General features: G+C 41.5%; 1 protein-coding gene across 1 annotated transcript; it reads left to right on the top strand.

Moving 5' to 3' along the window:
* The first annotated feature begins 3,199 nt into the window (after nucleotides 1–3,199).
* Nucleotides 3,200–16,946, top strand: LOC111216639 (complement C1q tumor necrosis factor-related protein 1-like). Its single transcript, XM_022738230.1, has 3 exons — nucleotides 3,200–3,267; nucleotides 6,795–6,987; nucleotides 14,365–16,946. Exons 2-3 carry the CDS (start codon nucleotides 6,807–6,809, stop codon nucleotides 14,910–14,912), a joined length of 729 nt encoding a protein of 242 aa, XP_022593951.1. The 5' UTR covers nucleotides 3,200–3,267; nucleotides 6,795–6,806; the 3' UTR covers nucleotides 14,913–16,946.
* The last annotated feature ends 1,267 nt before the right edge of the window (nucleotides 16,947–18,213 follow it).

Here is an 18,213-nt window from a genome sequence, read left to right as displayed (position 1 = left end):
TTCATGTGTTTGTGTGGGGACATGTTTTACTATATTCATGGGTTCCAGAAACAGGGAGACTGGACCCTACAAGTTTAAATGGCTGTTTGGTTTTAGGGTTAGTGTTAGGGTCAGACGTTCAGTTGTGACAGTTAAGGTGAGGGCAAGGGGCTAGAGAATATAGTATGTCAATGCCAGGTCCCCACAACTACAGTAAAACAAGGCTGTGTGTGTATGTGTCTAATATAAACCATCTGTTTTCATCTACTGCTGTTTGACTGACAGGTGTAGAGTTACTGAAGCTCTGCAAAACATGCACACATCTTTACCTCTATCTGCACATGCATTACACATTAAATTAAACACCACTCTTACACCAATCCAAGTCTTAAACACAACCTGATTAACAAATGACGGGCCCCTTATTGACCTGGAAATTGACCTGGTCTGAGCTTCAAGTGATGAAACACTTGAATAAATTCTAACCCTAAAACTCTCGCAAAAAAGAAGAGCAAATCATGGCAATTAGTACCCTATGATATAGTTTAAGTGTGTAATCTTGTAATGCACAGTACTCAAAACTCCTATAATACTGTGTCACTTTAAATGTATTTCATCAATGCAGGCCCTCATATCTACAGGGTTGATAATAGCATATATAATATGAGGGCCATTGCATCAGTATAGAAAGTAATTTGCAGAAATTGTAGGGCTCTTGATGGTTATAGGCCTCGGGCAGCTTCTTCCACACTAATCCATAAAAGCAGTGAGAAGCAGACAAAGACAAATATCCTCTCTTTGGATGTTTTTCCTAATCTTTCAAGTGCCGTGAGGACATTTTGTCCTCACTAGAGAAATACAAGCTCCTACCACACACAGGGATTTCATTGTTATTCTTCAAGTGTTTGCTCTATTTTGTCTTTTCACCTCTGTGGCGTCTGGCTGGCTGGCTGACTGCTCACCGAGCTGAGCAGGCCGACAGGAAACAGAACAAGCAGAACACAGCCAGGACACAGCCAAAGCCCTGAGTGAAAGGAGGAAAGCCCAGGTGATGGATAGCTAGACTGGAGAGAGGGAGGGATGTGGAAGCAGGGTGAAGTGGGAAATTTGGGAGAGGAAGTGTAAACATATGCAGACGTGCAAATTTGTGTTTAACCACAAATATATAGACCTGTTGCTCTCTTGCTGCTGTTTCTAGGCTAGAAGAGACAGACGACAGAAATGTGGTTAGTTCCTGCCACAAACAACCCACGACAACATCCTTTAGTCCATTAGGCGGATGGACTTGGAGGAGTTGTATCCAGGCTGAAGCATGCTGCAGGAATTCTCTGAGGCAGCTGAAGTGCAGCTGGTAACAAATGATTTTTATGATGCACTTTTAACCATCACAGCCGGCCTTCTGTGTGGGTTTCAACCAATGAGAGCGCTAAGTACAAGCTGGCTCCAGGCCAAGGCTACCAAAAAGCAGTGAGTGACTTTGTTCCAGACTGACATAAGATCACAGACGTCTGCTTATGGATGTAAGGAATGGAAATCCCCCTCGGTTTATCTTAGACTATAATAAACCTTAGGGTAGGAAGATTTTTACTTTGATGATTCCTGCAGCAGACCTCACTACTGCATTTCCCCAGTTTGCCTTTCAACAGATTGTCAGAGGAAGTTGTTACCTCCATATTTGAGGTTTTTGGTTTACGTCACAGATAGATAGAAAAAAACCCCCGAAACGAACAGCACATTAGAATATGGCGTCCCATTATCTTATCTTATCTTAGCTTATCTTAGCTTAACTTATCGATGTGAGCAAACATCCTGCTGACTCCCTGCACACTCGAATGCCGTGCAAAAATTTGATGATACACCTCTGTGAGACTTCTGAAACTTTGTTGGTCTTCGTGCATCAAATTCTGATAATACAATAAGGCTCGCAGCCCAGCACGACTGCTCCTGGGGGCTTGTTTTGGGCTGAGACAGAAATAAGAAAAAGACGGGAAAGATAATTATTTGATGCTACGATGCACTGTGGTCCATTGAGAAAAGTGGTTAGCGCTTCCTGTTTTAGTAAGACCTCTCTGTGCCCTTCTATTTTTAGTCCTAAAGTTGTCCAAACATGCAGCTTGTAAGCTGTGTGATCCCTTTCAGTAGATGTTGTTGTTTTTTTTTTCCTCTTCTCATACTGAACCTGAATTTACACACCCTCTCTTTGCACTCTTTATATACTAATTAAAATGAGCATGCAGACAGTGCTCTGTGCTGCTGGTTTTTATAATTCACACCAGTTAGTAACAAGGCTTTGCCAAAGAATGATAATGCTTGTTCATGGAGCCATGATTTCATGTATGTCCCCACTGGCAGGCTGGTCCTCTGGGCACCCGTGACACCCAGATGTTAGAGCCCCAGCTGCTGAATTCATTGCGAGAACGTCTGGAGAAGAGCATGTACTCCTTTTTTTTTTTTTTTCAGAGTGGATCGTTCCTTCAATTTACAGATAAGATATTTGAGTGAAACATTAACTTTAACAAGCAGATTTTTCTTGTGCTTTTACACTACAACAGAGAGACGCAGAGTGGAGAAAATGTGGCAGGTTTATGTGAATGACAGCAGATATAAAAGCAGCTTCCACGGTGTGATTTAAGAACTACAGTGGGAGTTTATGAGAAGGTGATATAATGTGGTTATTTCTGGCACGCAGGATTTGGAAGGCATTGGACAAATGAAAGGAAAAGGAGTTAGTTCCTCTTCCAGAATCTGAGTCATGGACACTGTGAAGTAAAAAAAAAATGTGGACCAAGCTGAGAAAAGAGCGAGAGTCGACCTAAATTTGTGTTTGGGTGGTGACAGCTCCTCCGTGTCACATGTATGCAGCTCTCCGTCATAAAACTTCTGGGATGAAGGTGCAGCAGTCGGCACTCTCTTAAGTAAGAGTGATGGATGTGGAGTTTTGAGGAGAGGGTGGATGGGGAAGGAGGAGGAGGGGGGAGGGAGGGGGAAGTACAGGAGATGATCACAGGAGGAAAAAAGAAAGAGAAGTGAGGAGAAGTGAGGAGAAGGGGGGGGGTGGACACTGTGGGGGAGCTGAGGGAGAGAGACTGACTTTTGATGTTCCTGTGTGTGTGTGTGTGTGTGTGTGTGTAAAGACAGAGAGGGAGGGAGAAAGTGTGTATGGGACAGAGAGAGAGAGAGAGAGAGAGAGAGAGAGTAAGTGAGTGAGGTTTCTCCTTAGTTGTTCCTCCTCTCCGCCTGACACCGGCAGTCTGCTGTTTCTCCTCCGCAGTGGTGAAACTCCACCAGGTAAGAAAAGCGACCAGACACTCTGACACGACTTTATGTGACAACCCGTCTCGCGGTTCTGCAAAACAATCCTGCGAAGTTTCAAATGAAAAAAAAAAAAAAAAAAAAAAAAAAGAGGGAGAGAAGAAGAGGAAACACCCGGCGGTGCGTTTGCGTGCTCGCAGAGACGTGCACGATTGAAGAAGTTATTCACAAGTTGCCAACTCAGCAGCAATAATTCTTACTTTTTTTTATTTTTTTATTTGGAAGTTACCCCCTTAACATCGACGTGCACGCTCTCAAGCGCCGGCTCACTGACACGTGTCTTTCAGTGCACGGGCGGTTGTGTTGTGTGTTGTGTGCGTTTTGAGCTGTGAGTTTATAGTTTCCTGCAGCTGCGTGCCAAACTGATGCTCTGGCTGTTGTAGACGTGGCTCCCTAAATGAATTCATTATGACTGTTGCGTGAGTGTTGCGGTTGGGTGAATAATCCAGCAGCGTGTGTCCAGTTCACTAGTTCATTAATCATCATGCTGTCAACATGGTCATTGGTGTCCTGATGGTGGAGGCGTGGTGGGGGTGGGGTGGTGGGGTGGTGGTGATGAGGTAAATTGAGTTCATGATGTAATAGATTAATTTAGTTCCTGTGTGTGAGAAAATGTCAGATTAGCTAATGAAATCTGTCAAATCTGCTGTAAACTTTTCTTTTGTTTGTTTTGTTTTTACATTGGTATTCAAATGTCAAGCCAGTAGCTTTATTTACCATCATCATTACTTTTCTGCACAATATGCACATAGCTAAATGCAGCAAGAAGCGTTTCCAAAGCAGAGCAGTTACTGCTGATGCAGGACAGGGCAGTGTGGGAAATAAGCAAACTAACCAACAGGTTGATGCATCACGTGTTGCACATGCACGTTGTGTGATGTCAGAGCACAGCAAAAGTTGTGTCTAAGCATGTACACTGAACAGATGTCAAAAAAATCACTGTGTCAGCATGTTGCATTAGAAATTAAGAGTAAAAACTTTGTGCCAAATATTTCTTGGCGTATCAGCAAGAGAAACAGTTGTTTAATGTCCATAATTTAATGTTATGTAATGTAAGGTTTATGAACTTCAGTGTCAGTTTGGTGATAGAAATATGAACTTATGTAACAGTAAACTTCTTAGTGAGGCTTCACAGTGGTCTATGTGAACAAGACTAAGAGTACAGCCATGCTAGCAGCTAACTGAGGCTGTAGCGCACAGCAATTCTGTGAGCTAAAGGCTAATTTCAGCATGCTAACATGCTCACAATGACAATTCTAATATGCTCATAGCCTATTTAATAGGTGTAATGTTCATCATATTAGCATGCTAACATATGCTAATTTGAGCTAAACACAAAGTTGCTGAGCGTGTTTTGCTGATATCTGGCAATGATGGATGATAATGGCGATCTTTGAAAAACTGGCTGCATCTGTGAGTCTGTGCAGGTTGTATCTGTCCATTCAATACTACATCCCAGCGCTCAGCACAACACACACACCGGCCACAGCAGGCAGACAGAGGAAGTAGTCCAGCTTCACTCACCAGGATGTGGAGCTGATGCGATGTAGTGCTTTGAGACCTGTATGCTGCGTTCAAGTGATGTTGGATTTGCTAAAAAGATGAATCACTCAAGGGGAAATCTGTACTAGCCTCCAAAATCAATTTTTTTGCATCACTGTAGTGAATCCACAGTTGAGAGCTCTCCAAAACTAGGACAATCCTTCTTCCATTGTGAGCACTTCCAGGCAGCACCAACCATCCTGCTCTCATGGTTTTTCAGCTTTAGTTTGTATTTTTGTATTTATTTTTGAGGGCGACTGAAGCCATTCTCTTGCTGCAGTCGTTGCAAATCATCAGGGGTATGCGGATCAAGTAAATGACAGAAATGATAAATCTGAACCAATTTTTCTACCATGTTGCGGAAGTGAGCGGAAATTTATCCTCTGACATTGGCCTGGCCGTGACAGTGAAGCGCTCTCAGATAATAACTGTTATGATAATATTTTTTAATCAGTAGTGGGATAGAAATATCGAGGCAGAGATCTCGTCATTTCATTTTCTCAGACTCACACTCCATTCGTCATCTGAGATCCTGTTTACGTTCATCCATCACTGCAAACCCCCCCCCCCCCGAGAATCTCTCTGTTATCTCTCTCATCTTTCTCTCCCTTGTTTATTTTTTTATGTTTGTGTTAGCTTTGCTCTCTCATCCGCCTTTTGTGTTTGCTTTTTGTCTTCTCCATATTTTGCTCTTCACACGTGTGGAGTTCAGAGGCTTGAAGTGGGGACGGAGGACAGGAAGGAGGGGGAGACATGACTGAGCCAAATGAGAAAATATTGTGCCAACTTTTATAGTTTTGGACAGTTTTATATTCCTGACTTCTAAAATGTGGGCATGAAATTCAGAGAGAGCAAGGGAAATTGGTGCATTTGTGTTGCACAGATGAGGCGCTCCGAGGGCAACAGGTTCAGCAGAACATTTTGTCCTTGGAAATGTGTGTGAATGTTTATGTCTGTGAGAGGAATCAAATCACTGCTCATGTTTTCAAATCCAATTCAGTCCAGGTGTGTGTGTGTGTGTGTGTGTGTGTGTGTGTGTTTGTTTGTACGTATGGAAGGCCACGTGACTCGCCCCTTCCTTTTTATCAACTGTATAGTTTTTCTCCGGGGCTTGTATCTCTAAATCCAAAACCTCTGGATCCCATATGAGAACTCCATAGTCACAAGGATGAAGTGCCTCCTCTGGATTTGACCTTAATACCTCAGTTTTTTTCATTTTCTTCAAAGTGAAAGGAAAGTTACCTCCCTCAGATACAGTTCAGCCTGTGATGTTCACCGTATGTCCGGAGTTTCTGAAGGCTGATGTGTTGTGATCTACTATTTTTTTTTTTTTTGCTTTCTGTTAATCTTGACTTGTCTAATTAGTGATTTCCTACATTTTCCACAAAACTTTCATCTACTGCCAGAGAATAAATGTGGAGAACTTTTGCGTATTAAGGATGATGACAGCTGGATAAATAGTCCGTGAACACTGGAATATATCCATGATTTTGGTCGTGGCCCTTGCTCAAACCACAGCAAGTCTTGGCTGCATTGCAATCTGGTATATTGAGACAAGCTGTTGCTGGAGAAATTTGCATCTCTGCTACTTTTACAGTGGATTTTCCCCTGTGTGACTAACTTCCCTGACTAAACATTGGTGTAAAATGGTGAGACTGGAAAGATTGTCGAGGCCTTCCAGCAATTCCTGAGGATTACTGTCAGTGTTTTTGACTCTTTAGATGAGATAACCTTCAAAAATATTTTGTTCATCATCAGCATAACTTGACACTTGTCCACAGGAATGTGAAAAATATAAACCACCTAACAAAATCTACCCAAAAATGTTGGTTTTGGTTTGATGGTTTTTCAGTGTTTACTTTGATTTTAGTTTGTAGGAAGTTTCCCTGTAGAAGAGAGAAAAGCAAGCAACCTATAACTTTTCCACTCTCTTTCCGTTTTCTCTTTCCTTCCACTCTTAGGTTGTGTCAACCATGTTGGCGGTGTGTTTGAGGCTGCTTTTGCTCCTCCCCCTGGTTTGCTGTGTCCCCTCCCCCTCTAGACCGCCTGTCAGGCTCTGCAGACGATGCTGCGACCACCAGGAGCCGCCACAAGCCACAGCCCAATACCAGATGCCAGAGGTCCGCACTGTCATCAACATGACCATCCTCAAAGGTATCAATGAACTAATGAATTGAAACATGACTGGTCTACCGTCATGAGTCTGCTTCATGCTGCACTTCCTCAATCAGATCACTGCTTTTTCCAGATGTCCATGTCTCCGTCAAGCTTCCTATTTAATAGAAGGCATAATCATGTATGTTATAATGGAACAGTGCTACTCAGGTGTGACCGTGCAGTGACGGTTAAGTGGATTTGAGACACAAATTGAGACTGATTTCCAAAAAGACATTAGACACGCCACAGATAGAAAAACAAACAGGAACCACTTTAAAGTAGCAGACTTCCAAGAAACAGTGACTTTAACGGCTTTTGACAGCGTCTGTCATAGGAAATGTGTATCAACATGTGACTTGATGTAAGATATGAAGTGAAGAAATTGATTTAGTGAGGAAAATGACATTTTACTAGGAAAAATATATTTACAAACACCACCACATCGTGTTGTCTGTTTATCTTAGATACACCATATTTACAGGAGTCAGAAAAACAAGCTTGTCTTTTAACTTTATTTGACTTTTTACTAGAGGTCTTAATGGATCCAAAAAATTTAATTTGGTCCAGAATGGACATGAATCTAACATAGATACCTTCAGGGATCTGGGTACATTTAGACTCGGGCTGTAGAAGACTTGAACATAATTACCCACAATCATAAAACGGAGCATGAATTGAATAACCAGCTTGGTAAAACAAGCAGCTGCCCTAGGGCTGCAGACCCTCAGGGGGCCCACAAGGTCTCAGGTTATGTGTGTGTACCAATAGTACATTTTAAACTGAAATGTAAAGGTCATCAAGTTCGCACCTTCACTTGTGGCTCTATGTTAAAATCCAGTTTTGCCACCTTAAATATTTCAGGTGATATCATGCATACCAGGTGTGTACTCTTAAATGAATTTGTGTGTCGTTACATAACCCGCAAAGTATCAACAGCAAACCCTGGGCTTGCACATGACTGACTCAAATCCTTATGGTTACAGTGAGCCCTGTCACAGCCCAATCTGTAAAAGCTTGTATGACTTATTATTATAGGTCAGACAGTGAGGAAGGCCAACTGTAAAGATGTGTGCGTGTCTGTGATTAATTGTGTGTTTGTGGCTTTATTTGTATTTGCAAGTGTTTAAACCCTGAGGGAAACAGAGAGAAATGGAGAAATATGACAAGAGAGATTAAAAGTACAAGATTTTTCAAATGTCCAAGAGCTACACTGTCACAGCTGGAGAGGGATTTGTGAGAACATGTGTGTCTAATATCAGAGACATAGCTGCCAACTCCACCAGAGCAGTCCAAACGATGTGTCATCACTTTGTTGTTTTATCTGCTGCTCCTTTGATAACTGGACACGCCAAGTCTGTTCTGACCCGCGATCAACCCCCAAACTAGTCCAACTGCTGAACCAAGAAAAAAGAAAAATCTTCCTTTTCTTCTTTTTCTCACTCTCTTGTCTCACATACACAAACACACACATGCACATACATTCTTTCTGGGCAATTAAAGCCCCTTTTGTACCACAGAAGAACTCGTGAACTTTTCCATTGTAAGAACTTAGGTCCAATTTTAATTTCTTGGACCAGGTTGGTGCTCTAAAAACTCTGAGTGGAGCAGTACTTTCCACTGGGGCCACATACTCCCTGGACTATGCAGTATAAAAAAGTTCATGATTGATGACAAAGGCTGTTATTTGACATTCAGATCCAATTGTTCACTGGTGGGAAGCAGTAGAGGGATCATGTCTTTGTCGCAAACAAACCGAAACAAAACACTCTTGGAGCTCTTTCATTTATTGATTTTAAGTTCAGGTTCTGGATGGATACATGATGCTTTAATGGAAAAAGGGTTTTCACTTTAGAAAAATAGGCTTGAACAAATCCTTTCCTGTCATTTTTTGTCAAATCCTGAATCTGTGTTTTGTGTCAAAGTGTTGCTCCTGTGTTCAAATGAGGCAATAAAACCATGTCACTGAATTGCAGCTGTGCAGCGAGGGAGGTCTCGGCAGGCGCTTTCACCTGGCACTGAACCTGCTTATGTGGAAGAAAACACACACAGACACACACACACACACACACACACACACACACAGGCGCACAACCATGCATAAAGGCAACACACTTAGCCATGGACAATTATAGTTGCCCACATGCAATATGCACAAACAATACCCAGAGACAAACACTCCTTTTTCTTCTGTGTGTTTCAGTGACTCGCTGGAAAATAATAACGCCTACTTTCAGTGTGTGTGTGCTTTGTGTGTGTGTGTGTGTGTGTGTGTGTGTGTGTCTGCACTAATGTGTGTGTCTGGCTTTGCCCCCACAAAGCCGCTGTTATCGAATTTAAACAGTGTAACCCACAATCAGTTCCTCAGCCAATCTCAATTTGGGGGGAGCATCCAGCCAAATTTCTCAAAAGAACCCTCAGTCATGGACAAAGGCGATTCTGCACCCACACATTTCTGCATCAACATTCACAGGATTAAATTATGTCTTACACTGCGTTAAAATATTCAGGACGTTCAGGGTGGCTTAATTACGGTGAAAACACGAAATGTAAATCTCAAATTTTTGCGATGTTGCCTTTGCAGTCTGAAAGCCTGAAGTCACGAGATATGTTAATCAGTAGGGACCCTCAGATCTCAAGTTATACAGATTTCCTAAGTGTCAGTTGTAAAATTTAAATACTGATCACATTTTAGTTCTAGACCTTGCAGAACGTGTTCATCTTTCAACATTGAAGGTAAGATGTCAGTATGTGTTATATGTCAGCGGTTCCCAGCTGGTGTGGGCTGCCGGCCCATTCTGAGTGGGTTGTGGGGAAAGTGGGTATTGACTTTCCAGAGGAGCAATTTTATTTCTAAAGTACAGTCTCCCATTTCAACATGCCTGTTGACTTTAGCAGTCTTTCCAGAGCCTTTGTTACACGGTGTAATGTAACTACTGTTGCAATGCGTTTAATGTTCGTTTAAATGTTGGTTTTTGAGCCTTAATTGCTGCAATGCTTCTCATTTTTTGAGTCCCAGCTATTTGTACTTTGATTTTTTTCTGATTAGCATTGGTTAGCATTGGTTAGCATTGTTGTTCTCACAGCAAGTTGGTCCTCAGTTCAAATCCACTGACACGTGGAGTTGATGGATGGAAATGAACTGAAATGGTGTTAATGTGATGCATGTGTGGACTATGAGCTGATGTGCAAGCCTACACCAGTTGGGAACCGATATACTTAGTTTGATATAAAGGTACACTTACTAGCTTTTTGGCGAGCTTTCAGCTCCATCTGGCATTTTATTAGAACGAATGGCTCAGGTGTCGTTCCACGTCCACTGACTCCTGTCTGACGACTTTGACCGCTTCCCAGTCAGCGCTGCATCCACTCTTGGTCTGGTGTTCACATTGGCTTGTTGTCTGTTTCCGATGTTCATGCAGTCTCTTGTCCAGGGTCCATTCTCTTTTTCCATTGTAATGTTCAAGGTTAAAGAGTAAAAATATGTATACACAGAATTATTATTGTTTTTGAATCGGATCAGATATATTCAGAGACTTCTGGCGCACAGATACTCGCCTTTTTTCTTCTTTCAGTATTTAATTCTAGGTGCAACCAAATAAGATGTCTTGTCACACTTCTGCAGTGGATGACATCACCATGACACAGTTCACAAACAGCTTCAGTCATATGGAGCTTTGTGTCTTAAAAAGTGAGATCCTAAATACTCCCATACTTTGGATTTAAACTGGGCAGATGTTGCCTGAGTTCAAGCTATTTAGTTGTTAGCCTGTACACAAATAAAAGCTGTAATGTTTCAGTATAGATACAGTACAAATATGTATCCCATCAAATGATGACGATATGTGTAGAATATTTCCAAATAATTCTAAGTATTTGTATTGGTATCAGGAAAGAATTTAAATGGTACAGGAACATACAGTAGATTTTTTCTAGACAAGCCGTTTTGCATGTTAACAACACATTAACTTCACTTTTCCAGGGTGGAGAAGCTCCGTTAGAGGCAGACGAGCCAGGATAAGGGGAAAGGGGTGAACCAGAGAATCAACTTACAATACTTCTGAAATCTAAATGCTGAAATGTAGCATCTAGAAGTGGATGCTAGAGTTTTATTGTTGTTGACACTGAGCAGGAAAAAGAAAGACATGCAGGGTTCCAAGTAGCCGTGTTGTTATTTGATTTCAGGATGAAGGATCAGTCCCATATATGGTGACCAAGTGCAGAGGTGGCTGCTAAGCTGCTGTTTGTGGAAACTACTGTAATTCTCCTCAGGGCTTCTTTTCTTTTTTTTGTGGACACTGGTCATAGCCAGACAGATCTTTGTGGATGTGTGGAGAGGATGAGCTGTGTTTACCTCCGGTCTTCAGGAAGTTTTGGTCATGGTGAGCGAGGGCAGTGCTGTGGCTTCTTCCTGTGTGGTTTACCCAGCCCAGAGGTGCTTAACTCATGACCTGCCTAAATGTCTGCAAGCAGCGTCCTAGAGGCAGCACAGCAAGATTTTACAAAGGTTTTCTTTATGTCACCCAAGCTTCAGAGCCTCATAGACCCACATGTATTTAAAAATCAGCATTTCAAAGCTTGAAAACCATGTAGTTTTGAATCTGCCAAGATGACTTGAAAAGGTCTCTGTAGCAGAGCCAGTAAAGAAGCATGTCATCCTTCAACTGAATGTGAAAATCACAAACTGTCACCAACTTTTCATCCAAAAATTTCAACAGGCTGTGCTGTTCCTCAGTTTATTTGCCTCTGTTTATTGTCGTGGGAGTGTTTTCTTAGCTCAGAGGCCTTTATATTCACAGCTGCTCCGTGGTGATATGAGGATGAAGTTTAAAAGGGGCCATAAGCAGTGTCACTTGATTTCAGAGCAAAAGAGGTTTTTGTGTACTGGGAACAATAGCAACACTCCAAATGTCCACTTAACCAGAGACATTTCAGTCAGCAGCGGTGACAGGAGGATATACATAAGCTCATTAATCATTTTCCGAGCTTGTTGACAGGTCGCATATGAATATAAAATCCTGAGGGAAACGGTGTCTTGTTGTTTAGGAAGCAAAAAAAAACAGGATACAACAGAGAAGCAAACATATACTGTAAACAAGAGTAGAGCAAATAAGGTCCATGAGAACATCCAGCTAACATTTTTAACATTAGCACAGGTGGCTTTATGAAGTAAATGGTTTGGACAAGGTCTTTTAATTTGTGTGAACAGAAAGGTGACGAATTAAAGGAAGGATGGTTACAGGTGACTGATGGGAATGTGACACCTATGGCCTTCACAGTCACGACATCACAACACAGTCGAGCACCTGTAGGAGATTTTAGACCGACACGTCAGGCAGCGCTCTCCTCCACCTTTATCGAAGCACCAAATGGGGGAATATCTTTTGGAACAATGTCGTTCGTCTCTCCAGTGAAGTTTGAATCAATGTCCAAGAGTAATTAAACTGTTCTGGCAGCTGGAAAATCAACACTTTACTAACCACTAACACTTAATACTGGTTTTCCTTTTACCCATCTGTGTTAGTTTGTATGTGTGTAAAGTTTGATTTATAGTTTATGCTAATCGAGCCCAGCTGTACAACAGGATACCAACAGGACCTCGATTGTCATGGTTACAATAATAAACACGCGGACTGTACCGACAGCGGCGTACCTCCTACCTTTGTCGCCACGGTTAAAAATAACAGTCACGGCTTGGATAGGTTTAGGAAAAGATCGTGTTTCGGTGCTTCCTCGACATTAGTCGATCTTATACCACGTCACTGTGGCTCATAACAACCTGCTGCACAAACGACCTTTGGACTCGTTTTTTACTGGAGGACAGTCCTATAGGTTGGATTTGTCCTGTCGATAGCACCACTGTAACCCTGGACAGATGCATCACACGTGTTGTGCATTAATTATAGTTTTCCCCAACAGTAACTGTGTTTACCCTGTGAGGTGCAAGTCGGTGCAATCGCTATATTTACATTCTTTTATTCTCTTAGAGTGGCTCTCTGTGAGCAGGTACCTTTCCTTGATGTGTGAATGTAACGGAGCCTTTCTTCAACTTCTGTAATCTTGTCTTGCCTCGCAACAATTTCCACCAGCGTCGGAAACTTGTAGAGGAAAGCACAAGTAGGCCATCCTGACCGGTCACGTACTTGCAGTCCCCATGTGGTCCCACCTTTGCCACTGTAGCCCTGACGTGTGGTCACCTTATGAGGAGACACACATCAGCTCTGGTCTGTAGCTACACGTGTGATGAGATGGCTCACAGGCCCAAGATCAGCATCTGTTGTACAAATGTGTTGCTGCCATGTGACTCCAAAACACCGTTTTATGATCTAAGGAAAGGTCTGGTTTTAGCTTTGTGAATTCAAAATCACCAAATTTAGAGATGGTTTTCACAGGACAGTGATATTTCCAGTGTGTTGTACTTGGATTATATTTTCTATTTTAACAAGTAGAACCGGCTAGTTTGTCTCTTACAGAGTCGACGCCTCGACTTTTAAACTAAACCGCTACATCTCTTGTATAAGGTGAACATATGTGTTGTTGAATTGCCTCTTAATAGAAGCTGCATTTAAACATCTGTTTTCTTTTTGTCAGCCAGGTGTTGATTTCTTTCTTTCCTTCACTTTCTTTCTTCACGTTTTAACCACTGGTTTAGTTTTTTGAACATGTGTCAGCATTAAAATATTCTCCCTGTAAGCAATGCGTGTAGGCAGAGATAAATCATATCAACTTTATTGCAGTTCCAACTGGTCTTCATTAGAGGTAAATAAAGGTCAGGGTTTACTTTAATGAAGTTCAAAGTGTGGCTCGTAAATCGTTTATATTCTGACCACAGTTTACATGTTTCCATCCTCACACATTTCTTGTGTTATAGTCAAAGAAGAATTTAACAAAATTGCTTCAGATTTATAAACAGGGTTCCAAATGTTTTGATTTGAAAGTTTTGTTGCCATTTGCGGATTTGTAGCCATTATGAACACAAGAACAAGATGAATAAAAGCTTAATTGGCATTGTTTGCATGACTAAATGGACGGTCTGTTGTGGAGCAAGCGCTCAGATCAAGTCTTGGATTTGTTGTTTTCTCTCTAAGAGCTGCACTTTACTCAGTGATAAGACGACCTCTCTAATTCTGGGATATTGTTCATGTTCTTCTTCGGTACAGCGGGGGTACAATGAGGACTAATTTCCATTTCAAAGATAGCTGTCTTATCTCAATGAGCTGCATCTAATGTTTTCCCAAGGAAAAAAAACATATGAAGAGCTAAAATCTTTCTATTTCACATAAACACTCAGAGTGAAAATGAAAGAAGTCGAGATTAAGCTCCTGATGTTTCTGTCTGCACTGCTCACCTGTGTTTCTTCTTGCCCCCCCCCCCCAGGTGATAAAGGAGACAAAGGTGACAAAGGCACACCTGGAAAACCTGGTCTGGAGGGCCCTTCCGGCTACCGAGGACCCCTGGGCCCTAAAGGCAGCAAAGGCCAGGCGGGTGCTCCCGGGGACGCCTGCAAGATCCCTCACTCTTCCTTCTCGGTGGGACGTCGAAAGTCCCTGCACAGCGTGGACTACTACCAGGCACTGGTGTTCGACACGGTGTTCGTCAACCTCCACGAGCACTTCAACATGTTCAAGGGCAAGTTCTACTGCTACGTGCCGGGGATCTATTTCTTCAACATCAACATCCACACCTGGAACTTCAAGGAGACCTACCTCCACCTGATGCACAACGACAACGAGCAGGTGATCCTGTACGCTCAGCCCAGCGAGAGGTCCATCATGCAGAGTCAGAGCGTCATGCTGGATCTGGCTCTGAACGACGAGGTGTGGGTCCGGCTCTACAAGAGGGAGAGGGAGAACGCCGTTTACAGTGACGACGTGGATGTTTACATCACCTTCAATGGATACCTGGTGGCACCAAGCATCCAGTGAGAACAGGACAGAGGGAATAATGGGAGGATTGGCAGAATCTCTGGGTCAAATATTTTTCTTTTTTTTTTTTTCTTTTTTTTTTTTTTATTGCCGTGGATACTGCTTTGTGCCGAGGAAGAAGAACTAACTAGAAGACATTTACAAGTTTTGGTGCTTTTGAAATATTCCTCTCAGCCTGGAGAGGAACATACTGTGCCCTCTTAAATGTGGACCTGCCAAAAATATTAGAATCAAAAGGAACAATAAAAAAAAGGGGAAAAGGTATCACAGCACACAATTAGGAAAGAATGTTGAATTACTTCCTTTGCACTAGAAATACACTTTTGTACAAAGCCAGACTTTTTTTTCTTCTTCTTTCTGTGCTGTGCTAGTTTTTCCTCTTGGGTTTCTCCTTTCAGGGACTTTGTGTAAAAAGTTTTATCACTTATCAGGAATCATAAATCTGTGCAATCATTTATATATTTGTGCCATGATGCTTCTTAACACGGGCAGAGTGCTGTCATACCTTTCACTTCTTGCCTTTCAGAAGAACACTTTAAAGGGTCAGTTCACTCTACGCAACAAAAAAACAAAACAAAACAAACACATTTTGCCACTTACCCTGATGGTGTGTAACCATGCAGATAGTTCAGATTGTATTTGCTGAAGTTAAGAGCTCCTTCAACCTGATGTAATGATGTTACATCATAATACATTAAACTGCTGCAGGAAATTTGAAAGCGCTGTCTACCGACAGGCCCGCAACAAGAGGCTGGTAGAGTCCATGACCCGGTCTGAATTATACTCAGTCTAATTGCATGTGAAAGGGTCACATTTTAATGCCACGTTGTGAAATAGGACTTTCAATTATTTGTATAAATTAGCATTTGAAACTAATTATTTTTTTGCAATTAGTTTCTATGATATTATTAATAGATTGTTGCTCTTTTTGACCACGGTTACTTTTTAATTGATAGCACACCGTGCTTCTGCCGGTGTTGGTGACCATATTTTAGTTGGGGTCTAATTATCTTCTGGTCCATGTGAAACCACTGAGACTGTGCTCTGAAACTGAGTTCATACATGATTTGAGTAGGTTTTCCAGGGGTGTGTTTCGCATCCAGACCAACATTTTGGACATTTTGTGGGGTGGAGGGTTAGGGTCTCACCTATTAAACCTCCTCTGGAAGGATCAGTGGTGAGAGGCGTCTTCTGGCTCTGGCCCACCCTCTCTTCTCTCGATGTACTGTAGACTGTTCATCTTTCATTTTAAGGGTAACTGGATGGCAGAGATCAGAACGGTCTCACTGAGCAAAAAGATAAAGCAAAGAGTTCATTCCATATCATCTGGACATGGCACACCTCAACATCTCTCTCTTGTGCCGTCTCACAGATGTGTCACAGTGGATAATTACAGTGTGTCGACAGTCCTGACCCTTGAATCTCTTCCTACAAAACCCTAATCTATAAAACTAAAGGACTTAATTTAGAGACAGGTGGAATTTTGTTTGTGGCTCTCAAAGCTTTTTAAAATGACATGTAGATTGCTCATCAGCAATGTCTCTTTCCAGAAACAGTGATGTGGTTAATCAGGATTATCACTGTTATAATTTTACATTGAGGCTATTTTAAAACTGTCCAGAATGGAAGCTCTAAAAATCACTTTAAATAAAACTAATTATCTGCATCGCTAGGGCTAAGTGGAAAAATAAATATTAGAATTTTTTTATTTCTGAACTGACCCTTTAAACAAGAACATATCCCAACATATCAAAATAATAATAATATACAAAGGTGCTTTATTATCAAATGCAGGAATGCATTAGGATTTTTAATGATTAAATATCATGTCTTCTTACTGCAGAGCAGTTTATGTAAATATCTGTATAATAGCTCATATCTGTGCTACCAGTTGTGCTGTTGGGGCTGGACTTTGTATGTTTTTATTTGTAAACAATATTTCCTCCTTCACTAACCAAGTCTCTCTTTGTTCTGTATCAGTGAACAGCAAAAAGACACTTGATTATAAAGAAATTAAAAGTTTTCATAATTCCACATGAAGTCAGGCGCCTGTATCTTCCATTAACATGTCACTTTATTTTAAGCACAAAGCACATCATCACATTTCTACAGAGCTTTCCTTACCCTTTTCATTTTTTACATTAAACAGGATCCCACTTAAGACTTGGCTCACAATTAATCCACTCAATCCTACGAGGGGAATGGTTTTTGAATTTAACCCCCAAAACTGGCCAAAAATAAACCAAAAAAAAAATACTAAGGAAAAAAACTCATCTGAAACTTTCAGAGACAGTGGATGGGTCTCTGCAGCTTGCCAGCTCCATCTGTTTGGCCATATCCCTCCCATTAGCTGTAATGCTGTCCTCAGGGAGGCTTTGCTAGAGGAAAAGCAGGCTGCAGTGTTATAAATACTTTAAGCCCCGAGTGGAGATCTGAAAAGCTCTATTGGGAAACAAAGCAGGACATCAGAACAGTTTCCTGGATCGGCAGCCCAGACTAGTGGAGGCTGATCCAACATGCACAGGAGGTAGTTAAAATGAGCACTGGTTGATTTAGTTCACTTTAACGTTTCATTTGGCCTACTTTAGGTTTGTCTGACTTAGTTTTGTCATTGAACAGAATATTTACACACTGATTTAATAAAAAAAAAGGGAACATGAAATAAAATAATGTGAATCCGCAAGTGATTAAAAAAGAAAAAAAAAAAAAAACCCCATTAAGAACCATGAATTGCGACAGTGGAGTCGAAAAATGGTGCAAAACAACAGCAAGGCTTCATTAAGGCCAGGTAGGAGGAATACATCAATTAAAATCGAACATGATAATAATTACTCACTGGACGTGTGATTTTAAAGAACCTATATTTGCGCTCACCTTGTTGCCCAGTAAAAATACCTGCACACAGCACTTCAGCTAAATACCCTCACAGTCGGTCGCAGCAATCGGCCCAATTAACTCAACTTTTACAAGACTGTTGAACACAACCGGCCAGTTGAGGCTGTTTCACTCAGTCCTATTAAACAATAAACAATCAAGTGGTGTAAAATCGTAAAACTTCTAACTACCCCTGCCGAGTGTTAACACTGGCGATATTTGTAAGTTTTGTATAATTTACTTTTACAAGGACAGATTCAGCCAAAAGGAGTCGCATAAGAGCTGAGAGCTGCAGTTTCGATTCAATTTTAACAAGTATGAGTCACTTATAAGCATCATGTACAACCAGAAAAAACTGCAGGGCTCGTGGTGTCGGCTTTTCTGATTTTTGACTTGTTTTATTCTCAAAATTTTATGGACACCATTC

The sequence above is a fragment of the Seriola dumerili genome, unplaced genomic scaffold, assembly GCF_002260705.1.
Source record: "Seriola dumerili isolate Sdu_G_001 unplaced genomic scaffold, Sdu_1.0 BDQW01000035.1, whole genome shotgun sequence".
In the NCBI taxonomy this organism is placed as follows: Eukaryota; Metazoa; Chordata; class Actinopteri; order Carangiformes; family Carangidae; genus Seriola; species Seriola dumerili.
The sequence above is the reverse complement of the archived record's forward strand: the minus strand, read 5'-3'. Positions and strand labels throughout refer to the sequence as shown.